This window comes from Puma concolor, chromosome C1 (genome assembly GCF_028749965.1).
Source record: "Puma concolor isolate L17-30 chromosome C1, mPumCon1.1.hap2, whole genome shotgun sequence".
Taxonomy (NCBI): Eukaryota; Metazoa; Chordata; class Mammalia; order Carnivora; family Felidae; genus Puma; species Puma concolor.
The window spans coordinates 54,003,331-54,015,773 of NC_141674.1; the positions used below are offsets into that span (position 1 = coordinate 54,003,331).

General features: G+C 40.0%; 1 protein-coding gene across 6 annotated transcripts in view; it reads left to right on the plus strand.

Annotated features, from left to right (window-relative positions):
* The window catches only part of AK4 (adenylate kinase 4), a 75,886-nt gene that overhangs the window by 32,499 nt on the left and 30,944 nt on the right, over positions 1 to 12,443 (plus strand). For 5 of the 6 annotated variants that reach the window (XM_025935331.2, XM_086717208.1, XM_086717209.1 and 2 more), the window contains one exon: positions 9,319 to 9,438. The exons of the other annotated variant lie outside the window; for it this stretch is intronic. In XM_025935331.2, coding sequence (XP_025791116.1) covers positions 9,319 to 9,438 — 120 coding nt within the window. The remainder of the gene's footprint in view (positions 1 to 9,318; positions 9,439 to 12,443) is intronic. 6 annotated transcript variants of the gene reach the window in all.

The window sequence follows — 12,443 nt, forward strand, 5'->3', positions numbered from 1 at the left end:
AATGAAATTCTGTAAAATTTGGCTGTTTAAAGTTTTCAGTGGGTTAGCACCCAATTCCAGTGTTTAGGTTCTAAGCTCTAAGCTCAAATATCAGGTTGGTACAGTCTGCCGCAGGGTAGATGCTTAATCAGTATCAACTGAAAGAATATTTAGTGGGTTCAGAAAGTATGTATGTATGTATTTATGTATTTATTTTTAATGCTTATTTTTGAGAGAGAGAGAGCACAAACAGGGGAGGGTCAGAGAGAGAGAGGGAGAAGAGAATCTGAAGCAGGCTCCACACTGTCAGTGCAAAGCCCAACGTGGGTCTCGAAACCGTGAGCCTGAGCTGAACTCTGACACTCAACCAGCTGAGCCACCCAGGCGCCCTCACAGAGTATTTAAACTACAAAACTCACCATACCATGTTCTCCAGTTATCCCCTCCCTGAATAGGGAACCATTTACTTCCTGTTTCATGACACTATCTGTTTTTCCCATGTTGAGTTGATTTCTGTTTGGAGGTCATTCAGTCTCTGGAATGTTTAAGCTGGCTGTCCTGAGTATTTAGGGTCCTGTTGAATGGATTTTGTACTACCTAAATATGCATGTGTGTGTTCTCATGGATTTTCTAAAGAAATGTCATTTGCTTAATTGGCTCTCCTAGTTATTCAGAAAAAAATATTTTCTTATTAACTAGTCTTAAGACAATTCATTATAAATCTAACATCCTCCCCATTGAGCAGCTGACAGTGTTTTGTTATATTTACTGCCCTGAGTACAATAATCTGTGTCACTCTGTTAATGTGACAGTGGTAAATTTTAATTTTTTTAAATATTTATTTGAGAGAGAGAGAGAGAGTGCGAGCGTGTGCCAGGGAGGGGCAGAAAGAGGGAGACAGAGAATTCAAAGCAGGCTCTGTGCTGTGGTTCTGTGCTCACAGCACAGAGCCCCATGTGGGGCCCGAATTCAGGAACCCTATCATCATGACCTTAGCTGGAATCAAGAGCCGTTTAACGGACTGAGCCACCCAAGCACCCCTGAAAGTGGTCAATTTTAATGTGAAAGAAATGAGGCCAATAAAAATACCTTTTCTGTATCTTGGAAGTATAAATTTTAGACAGATGACCAAGTTAACAGGTAGTCTTAAGTTGCATATTATCTTAAAATTTTAAGTTTGGTATTTCTTAAATACACAACTTAATAGGTAGTCTTAAATTCTGACAATTTGTATATTACCCGATCTAGTTGGGAATGGAAAATATATATTTTTCAAGGTTACTAAGATTATATCTTATTTTAATTTACATGTAGCAATTGAATGAAATAGGTTAAGCTGCATTGCCACAATACTTATATTGTAAAATAGGTGGAATATTGATTTTTTATAATGTATTTAACATTGAAAATGATAATATATATCTATAGATATACTCACATAATTTTGTAATATATTACCATTTTGTAATCTGACACTTTCTCTTTTACTTTCTGAGGAAAGTTTTTTCAAATGTGGTCTTAATCACTCGTGTTCTGTTCAGTCTTCTAAACACATGATGGATTTTCTTTTTGGTTGTTATGAAGCTTAAAAAATGCAGAACTGTTGGCCTGTTTTTGGCACTCTAAATTTATTGTTTATTTTTGAAAACTTTCTGGTGGTTTATGACTTACTCATGTGTGCACGCATGTGCACATATGCGCATCTATATATACACTGAGGATTCAGAAGCTGCGTAAGACTGTGTGTGTCCACAGCCTTTCTTTGGAATACTACTTGACAAATTGGAGCTGGTATGTGTGTTATCTATTTCATGATACTACTTTCAAGCAAGCTGACAAAGGCAGATGAAGGTCCCGGTTTTCTGAATGGGCCTCTGTCTTTATCAACATCTTATCTCCATTTGTTGTTGTAGTGAGATCTTCATTCAGATGCAGATACACTGTCTGTTTTGTTCTGGCTTTTAAACTTTCCAGGTTTTCATTTGGGTGGGGATTGAGGTGTGGGGGGGTGGAAGTTTGATTTTGTATCAGATTAGATGGATGTGTTGTCTGTCCTGCTCCAGAGAAGATCCAAGACTGCCAGTAGTTGGGAAAGTATGTTGAACTTAGATCTTTCTCTTACTTAGTAAATTAGATTAAAATGATTCTGGAAGTCTTCCACAGGGTTATTTTAAACTTGGAATTGCACAGTCTATGTTGGGTTAACTCAAGGTGATGTAGGCAGGCTGGGCCTGAGGATCCAGAGGGGATCCTGCAGGAGTGACCAAGAGGGTCCTTGGTTGGCTTCGCACAGGATAGAAATCAAATGCAAGCTGGTAGGAAGTGAGAGCAGAGTTTATTGAAGATACAGAGAGAGCAGACGGAGCTTCTGGGAGATTCGGAAAGGAAAAGCACAATGAGTCTCATCTTTGCTTGGTGTGAGAAGTGAGATGATTCATTTTCAAAAATACCAAATAAAAGCTGTGCTGTCTAGTTAACAATAGGTTTACAATCTATTGGAAATATGTATGAACCCCTTCCCCACTGCACAATGGAGTCCCCAAACCCGTAGACACTTCACTTCCTGGTTCTTCTTCCCCTCTCCATTTGGTGGGCTTATTTTTTGCGGGCTTTGCAATGAGTATGTGCCAAAGAACTCAAGTCTCTGCATCACCTCAAGAGATGTCCATTTGTTCCAGTCAGACTACTTTTCAGCCTCACATGGGCATCGGTGACTTCTGGGTAAGACTGTAACCTCTGTAGTACTCAGCCAGTGAGGAATCAGGGAAGGGACTTCGCTCTAGGAGATAAATGCCTGCTGTAACCAGACACCAGCTCTTGCAAAAATTGTTGATCAAAGCCTAGCTTCTCTGTGCTCCAGTCTTCACATCCCTCATTTGATTGGGGCAGTGGGCTTATTTCTCACACTTGGGGTCTGGGCTTTTAGTTGAGGATGGTGGTCTTGTGTCCCTGTCCTAAGGCATCCAGGAACCTGTCAGAGCTGGGAGTGCTCAGGTGTCCTTCATAAGTCACTTATGCCCAGGAGTCTTGCTGTCAAGGTGTGTAGAGTCAGTGGTCTTGGAAAACCTTCATGACAGCCCCACCTAATCACTCCTTAGATGTTATCTATTGTGCTGGAAGGCTTCAAAGAAATCATTAAGTCCTTGACCTTTACAAGCAGGACATAATAAGGCATGTGTAAGGCAGGGGTGCAGGTCCTGAGAAGAATAGAGGTAGCAAAAAGCAGTCCTTTATGGGGTACCTTCAGTCTCCATGTCTCAAAGGTATTCTCTCAAGGGGCAGAATGTCTTCTAAGGTTGCTTCTGCTTTAGTGCAGTCTATTGTCTCCTGCTTGGATTATTGTCACAGGCTCTTTGGCTTTCACCACACCAACCCAATCTAGAGGTCACAGTGTGGTGGGCACGTGACCTGTGTACTCACACAAGGATTTGCACTTAGTTTAATGCTTTGCTGTTGCCATTTAGAGATTTCTAATTTTTGAACAGGAAGTCTCCATATTTTCATTTGCACTGGGCCCTGTAAATGCTGGTCTTGGCTGTGGGAATGGCATTTCTAAAACTACATGTTAAAAAAAAAAAATCTTTCCCACCTGTCTAGCTGCATCTCTCATGATGCTTTTCTCTGTACTTGAAGTTCCTCCAGGTATGCCAAGCAGCCCCCTGCTTGGTGGCATTATTGGCTCATGGTGTTTCTTTCTCCTCATTTTCCCTATTCGACCTTGTTCATCGCTATACATGGTTTAAAATACTGATGAAATAAGACTGAGCTGTGAAACCTGACATGGCCATCTCAACTAGTACTGATCATACTTTGTCTCATATCTCCCTTGAAAAAGTTGGCACATGGCAAGGTTGAGCCGTATTTGATCTTAGGATCATGGTTCTGTCATAGATATACAGAAAGATTAGATTGCTTTTGCCGGGGGTGGGGGGAAATTATCATCTTTAGGTATTCATTCATTCATTCATGCAACAAATTGTTATGGAGTTATCTCATACATGCCAAGCTATATTCTAAGTACTGAGGGTATGGCATTGAACAAAGTACCTCAGTTTTTCTGAATGAATTAATAATATTCTTGTTGGGGGAGGTAAAAAGTGAATTGATAAGTAGATCAATATATAATATGTAAGATCTGGGGTTGTAGAAGACAATGCAAAGCAAGATAAGAGACTAGAGGGTGATAGGGATGTGTGGTCTGTCCTTGTGCTATTTAGATGGGGTGGAAGGCCTGTTTGAGGTAAGACTTATCAGAGATCTGAGTGAAGTGGGGGCTTGATCCATGTGAAATTCTTGGGGAGAGAGTGTTCTTGGCAGAGGGAGCAACAAATGAAAAGTTCCTAAAGTGAGCACATGAATGTGATTGTCAGAAAACTACAGGGAAGCTGGTGTGGCTGGAGTAGAGTCGACAATGGAGAGGAAGTAGGAGATGGCTTCAGGGAAGGAGGGCCTGATTACACAGGGCCTTGTAAACCAAGGTGAGGGCTTTGGCTTATACTCTGAGTGAGATGGAAGGGTCCTGGAGGATTGCAGTTGGCTTGCATTTTCAAAGGTTCACTTTCCTATCATTTATGCAAAGGAGCCATCTCAGATGCTACTGAGAAGTGAAGTAAGCTAAGAGTTGAGAATTGGCTGTTCAAGTAATGTAATGATTTGTTTGGTTGACTAGTGTGCAGAAGACCCCAGAAGCAATCTGTTGATTTTGTGGCAGGTTACAGATTGCTATGAGTAAAGGACCCACTTTGATCTTGTCTCAGAGATTCTTTATCAGTGTGATTCTTTGGCCAGTTGTCTCTTTTTCACTATGTAAAGATTTGTGCAGTGGTCTTGGAGTATAACTCATTGCTTCTTTTTTTTTTTTTTTTTTTTAAGTTTATATATTTTGAGAGAGAGAGAGACAGCAGGGGAGGAACAGAGAGAGGGAGAGAGATCGGACCCCAAGCAGACTCTGTACTGGCAGCACAGAGCCCAACATGGGGCTTGAACTGATGAACTGTGAGATCATGACCTGAGCTGAAATCAAGAGGCAGATGCTTAACTGACTGAGCCACCCAGGCGCCCCAAATATATTTAAAAAAAAATTTTTTTTTTTAACGTTTATTTATTTTTGGGACAGAGAGAGAGCATGAACGGGGGAGGGGCAGAGAGAGGGGGAGACACAGAATCGGAAACAGGCTCCAGGCTCTGAGCCATCATCCCAGAGCCTGACGCAAGGCTCAAACTCACGGACCGCGAGATCGTGACCTGAGCTGAAGTCGGATGCTTAACCGACTGCGCCACCCAGGCGCCCCTAAAATTTTTGTAATGTATATTTTATTTTTGAGAGAGAGAGAGAGACAGAGCACGAGTGGGAGAGGGGCAGAGAGAGAGGGAGGCAGAGGATTCGAAGCAGGCTCCAGGCTCTGAGCTGTCAGCATAGAGCCTGATGCGGGGCTGGAACTCACGAACCGCAAGATCATGACCTGGGCCTAAGCCAGCACTTAACCGACTGAGCCACGCAGGCACCTCCATTGCTTCATTCTTTCAGCTCTGCTTTTTACTAATCTGTGGCCTCCGCTTAACCACCAGGGCCATCCGGGGCCATGGTTGTGATTTCTTTCCTCACAGTGTCATCGCTTGCTCTGCAGCCATCTTCACAACAGTTACTGTTGCACTTTTATGTTTTGATCATTTGGCTTGGATATGACAGCCGCTGTAGAAATGTAATGGCAGGAACTTCATGTTCAATTAGATATAAAGAATGGGGGAAGTGAAGAAAATCAAGACAACTGGTGTTTACTCTTACATGACATCTGAGGAGAGTAATGTTATAAATACCAGGGCAAGAGCATGTGGGAGGGAAAGTATGATTTTGGCCATGATAAGTTTGAGGTATTAGAGGGGGTACATATTGCACCATCTAGCAAGTATTTAAAGGCCTCAGGGGCATCATTTGGCTACTGTTCTGCATTAAACTCCTGAGTCCAAAAGTATCCCAATACCATAAATCCTCACCCAAAAGGACCTTAAATATTAAGTGGCCCAATCCCCAACCAGTTTTCCGAATCTCTATAATATCTCGTCTTAGGCAGTCTTTGAATCTCCATTCAGACATTCCTTAGGCCATTTTTTCTCTATCCATTTGTAATTCCCATAACAAGTCCTAATTGTAAGCCCTGGGGATTAAGTAAGATAATGCCCTTTCCATGTGTCAAGTATCAGGATATGGGCAAATTGTTTTCATGCCCTTCTCTGGGTCTTCTCTTTTCCAAATAAAATGTTTCCTATGCTTTCACTGTCTCCTCATGGGATATTTGGAGACAATTCACGTCTTGGTCTGTTATCGTGGAAGATGTCTATATATATATTTGTTTAAATCTGTCTTTTTTTAATTTTTTTTTTCAACGTTTATTTATTTTTGGGAGAGAGAGAGACAGAGCATGAACGGGGGAGGGGCAGAGAGAGAGGGAGACACAGAATCGGAAACAGGCTCCAGGCTCTGAGCATCAGCCCAGAGCCTGACGCGGGGCTCGAACTCACGGACCGCGAGATCGTGACCTGGCTGAAGTCGGACGCTTAACCGACTGCGCCACCCAGGCGCCCCAAATCTGTCTTTTTTTAAAAAAAATTTTTTTTTCAACGTTTATTTATTTTTGGGACAGAGAGAGACAGAGCATGAACGGGGGAGGGGCAGAGAGAGAGGGAGACACAGAATCGGAAACAGGCTCCAGGCTCCGAGCCATCCGCCCAGAGCCCGACGCGGGGCTCGAACTCCCGGACCGCGAGATCGTGACCTGGCTGAAGTCGGACGCTTAACTGACTGCGCCACCCAGGCGCCCCTGTTTAAATCTGTCTTAATGTTTGGCAGATGGGACTAAGAACAGGGCTCTGGCACAGGGTATTGTATGGAAACCAATTTGACAATAAATTTCATATTAAAAAAAATAAAAAGGAAGCTGGCATTAAAAAAAAAAAAACAACAGAGCTCTGCGGTTGGCCTGACCATTGCAGAGTAGGACAGCACCAATCTCGTCAGTTACTCCAAGCATACCATCTGACAGTGATTTTCCTGATATAAAATATACATAGTATACAGGTATTAGCAAGAGAACAGAAAGCATAGGTTCACCCAAAAACCTGTACGTGAACATTCCTTGTAGTGTTACTCATATTAGCCAAAAAGTAGAAACAATGCAAATGCATATTAACTGATGTATGTAAACAAAATATAGTATACCCATACAGTGAATGATCAACCATGAAAATGGATGAAGTACTACTTGAAAACATTATGCTAAATGAAAGAAACCAGACACAAAATACCACATATTGTATGATTCCATTTATATGAAATGTGCACGATAGGCAAATCTGTAAAGACAGAAAGTAAATCAATAGTTGCCGGGGGCTAGACAGAGGGAGGAGGGAATGGGGAGCGATTGCTAATGGGTACAGCGTTTCTTTCTGAAGTGATAAAAATGTTCTGAAATTAGGTAGTGGTGATGGCTGCACAGCATTGAGAATGTATTAAAAATTACTGAGTTGTACACTTTAAAGTAGTGAATGTTAATGGTGTGTGAATTGTATCTTAGTAAAGCTGTCATAAATATGGGTATTACTTCCTATCTGAAGGTGAGGATCTTATGAGGATTAAATGAAATAACACATACAAAGTGGTTAAAGCACAGTGCCTGGTATAATATGTTTCTTAATATGTTAACATAGTATGTTACTTTATTAGTGATTAATATTGTTGCTCTTCATGAAAATAACACTGCTTAAACATTGGTGGGTAAGCTGCAGCTTTTATTCACTGCTCCCTTTGTGCATTATTACCTGTTACCTAGTATAGAGTTAATAAATACTTTGTAATGAATCTGTTTTTGTTCATATGCATGTTTAGCCACATTTGCCAAAGTGGTTGTCTTTTGCTGTTGTTCTTTGCAGCATGTTACTGAATCAGCATCATTGGATCTAACTTTGAGCTTGTAGTAGTAGCAATCAGAGCCAATAGTTTGAGCCAGTAGTAGTAATCAGAGTGATATGAATCTCTTGACAGTGCATATTTCATAGTTGGAGTTAGGAGTTTTGACTCAGTTTGGGGAAGGAAGGTTCTACCTTGAATTCAAGGTGAAGGTAGGGACAAAGTGATTCTTGAGCTTTTTTGCAGTAACATAATTCTGCTTTATGTTTTTATAAGAACATAATTGGCCTTTCTTAAAGTCAACATCAAATATAGGCAATATGCTAGATAACAGTGCAGTGAATATCTTCTTGGGGGCACTGGTGGTTGAAATTGTATCAGTCACTTGAAATGTAAATTAATATTTATTATAAAGGCATAAAATATGGTCCTATTTAATAACCATTGTGAATGCAGCCAACTGAATAAAAACAATAAAGTTAGAATAAATAAACAAAAAAAAAGAACATAATTGGCCTGTCAAAAACGTGGTTCTTAATGGTTTATTATCAGTTCTCTGAAGAGTAGAGGACTTCATCTTGGTTTAAAAAAAAATCCGTTCCTAGAAACTTAACAGATTTAAACTGATAATTTGTTCCACTGAACCTAACCCACAATTTCCACATGTAAGAAATTATTTTAAAATAAGATAGAAACATTTTTTCTCTGAAAAAAATTTTTTTTTGAAAAATTCACATCCTTTTATATATGTTAACTAACTTGGATGTAAATTCAAAAAAATAATAATAATAAAAATAAATTCACATCTTTTGATAAAGTTGGCATTCTAATAACACTGAGTTGCTTCTACAACTGTATCAGCAAGGTGCCATCTACTTATACTGAGGTTCATGAAGAGAAGTTTTTGTTTGTATTATCCAGCATTCTTTCTAAGACCAGTGGAAATGTTTTCCTTTGGTCTCTAAGGAATGGTTGTGCTCCTCAGCTTCTTTCAGCCTTCTGCATCCCATGAACCATATAGTTGATCACATTTCCTGGCTGTCGTAAACCGTTGGGGGGCTCAGTGTCCACTTCGCGGCTCTCACCTCTGGGAAGTTCCAGGACTTCTGTCCTGGCCTTTCACGAACACCCCTTCCTCTGGACTCCCAACTTTTGTTTCTTACTTTTATCTTCTCTTCTAATTTATAGAAATACTCTTTTATTTTTATTACTGTTTGTGTATATCTTATTTATCTTCGAAAGCTGCTTTTATAATTCTTTGGGAGACAAGGCTACCATTGTTGAAACCAGTATTCTAAAAATTACCCCCAAAACATCTACCTATAACTTTCCCCTCATACCAATAGGGAGGAATGGAAGAGAAGGCAAAAGGAGTTTGTAAGCTTTTCTTTTTTTGAAGCTTTTTTGAGTGTCTCTTTTTCCTGTTTTTTTAATAGAAGTTGGTGATATGGCAAAGCAGTACATAGAGAAGGGTCTTTTGGTTCCAGATCATGTGATCACACGCCTAATGATGTCGGAGTTGGAGAATAGGCGCGGCCAGCACTGGCTACTAGATGGTGAGTTGAACCTGTGGGTAAGCTGGATGTCTGTGATTAGTTGGTTGTGCACACTCCCTTAATTTCTGACCCATTGCAAAATACTTTTTCTTCCAAGCTTTCAGTCATTTATTAGGCATATTCCAATTTGGCAAAATGATAGAAACTCACTGTGATAAAGCCTTTTCATTTCTGTCTCCAGACTACCATCCCTAGAGCCATTGACTTGAAGCAAACCTTTACTGAATTCCCTTTACTGTTACAGTTTCGATGGTGCTCATTGTTTCCATGACTAAGTTGTCATAGGTATGACGCATCTTAAATCAGAGGTTCTTTCATTCATAATAGGCCACACAAATTAACACCATGAGTTACCATTTTTCATCTGTCAGGTTAACAAAGATAGAAAATCTGAAGATCTTTTATTGAGTGTAAAAGAAATAAATATTATTGAGAGTATAAAACAGGCAACCATTGGAGGACAGTTTAGCCATCTTTATACTTTTTTTTTTAAGTTTATTTTTATTTATTTTGAAAGGGAAAGAGAGAGCATGTACATGTGAGAGCATGGGGGAGAGCAGGAGAGAGAGAGAGAGAGAGAGAGAGAGAGAGAATATCCCAAGCAGGCTCTAAGCTGTCAGCACAGAGCCCAACGCAGGGCTCAGTCTCAGGAACTGTGAGATCATGACCTGAGCCGAGACCAAGATTTGGACACGTAACTGACTGAGTTGTCCAGGCACCCCAGCATTCTTTATATTTCCTGACTCAGCAGTTCCCTGCCGGATTTCTTCCTAAAGAAAGGTTGTCAAGGTTGTCTGTTCTCATCATTATTTGTAACTAGCAAGACACTGATAACAACCTAAGTATCTATCATAGGGATGCCTTAAAAATTAGTATGTCTGTTAACCGAATAATGTGTACGTATGTGTTGGCATGGATAGATCTCTAAGATGCACTGCCGAGTGAAAACAGCTAGCTGCAGTAGAGTCTATATCATATACTATTATTTATGTAAACATGGAAGGATGCTGTGGTATTTATTACTCTCTCCATGTAGAAATACATGCATAAGCTCTCTTTGAAAGGATATTAAAAAGACTGATATAGTCTTTGATACTGTTTGGTTGTTTTTTTTTTTTTTTGAGTATGTATTTAAGTAACACCTGGACCTTATTTAAGACTTCTATTAGAGGTTCCTAAACTTTTTAGGCAAATAGGCCCCTTGATGACAACTATGATATTTCTCCTAGGAAATGCCTGCAGATGCTTACACACAACATATTACACAATTCTCCATGAAGCTGAAATTCAGAATCTTCTACTTTAAATTTTAAGAAAAACAATGGACTGGGTGGATTATTTCTTATTCTTGAATAGCAAGATTCCTGGGTACAATAAAAATAGAAACTTGATGAGCATGCTACTTTCTAGGACCACAGAATGGCAGAGAATGAGATTTCTCTATGAGGAACTTGTTTCCATTGCAGAGCGGTTTTTAGTTCACACAAGGCACTCAATCCCATATTAATTTTGTGAAACTGAAGCTTCAGGAAGTTGTGACAGTTGAAACCTTGATGTTTGCCAGCCACAGAGAAGCCAGATGAATTCCCTACATTTAAACTATGAGATTGGCTATATTTCTCCTAAAGTCTGGAACCATGAGTCTCCAAAATGACTAGTATGGTGCGGTCTTTATTGTCTATCAGTGTTTCTCAAAGTGTGTAGTGTGCAGTGTTAGTAATTGCTAGACAAGAAAGCAGATGTGTCAAGTTAAATATTAAAAGTTGCTAGCATTTATTGAGTACTTATTGTGTGCAAGCATTGTTTGGAACACCTGATATTTTTTCATTCAATCCCTACAATACTGTAAGAAGTAGATACTGTTATTCCCATTTAATAGATTAGAAGACTGAGGCAAAGTAGGCTTTAGCTAACTGCTCAAAGGTAGTAAGTGCCAAAGTTAAACACGTTTTCTTTACTTTAGGACTTCATTGAAACTTTAATATAATGCAATTTAACTCTTCACAGAAGGAGACATCATGAGGCATTTTCTGAATTTATTTGATTTTAGAATCCCCCACCTCATTCCCAACACTCACCAAGAACCTACAAGGTTTGTTCTGTGGAGCATTCATTGTGAACTATTATTTAACATGTATTCCTCACTTTGTAGGTTTTCTGAACAGTTGACTATAAAGTAGATCATGTCTTTCTGGACTTTGGATTTAAACATTTGGAACTCTGTTCTCATGGGACTAGAGGGAACTGGTGGATTGAATTTAAAACTTTTGCTGAGAGAAAGGCTATAATGGCCTACAAAAGGCATCCTCTTATTCATTGGGCAATAATGAATAAAGCTCCTCTTGTGTGTCAGAAATTACTAGGTGCTGTTGATAAGATGCTAAGACACTGTCCCTATCACAGTAGGGGAATCAGTAAAATAGTTACTGATAGCAGAATAGAAGCATATATATGGGTACCCCGCAGATACAGAGAAGAAAATTATGTTCTGGTAGTGAGAGGGGGTACTGGAACAATATTATGGAAAAAGAGATAAATAGAGGTTCCGCAGGTTGATGAATGGGGGTTGGAAGGCAGATGTTCTCTGCAGAAGGGCATGTGAACTAGGTAAGAAAAGGATGGCATAGCTTAGTATTTTCCTGGGCCTGCAAGCAGAGGCAGGCAGGGGAAATCCTGGAGCGGATGGTGTTTGATTCAGTACAAAGATGGTGGAACCAGAAATTGTTTGCTCCCAGGACCATTGAAAAGTTAATTAGGGCCATAACATGATCAGATTTGTGTCTCAGAAAGACTGTTCTGTTAGCAGAGGAGAGAGTAGGTGGTGGGGCAGGGACGAGGTGGAGGCTAGAAGCCAAATACAAGACTGTTGGAATATTTGGACCATGGGATGTTGAAAGCCTGAATTTGGGCAATGGTGGTAGGATGGAAAAGAGGCACCATCCAGGAGAGAATGGATTGAGGGGGAAAAATTGACAGGAGTTATGAGTGAGGTTAGCTACTACAGC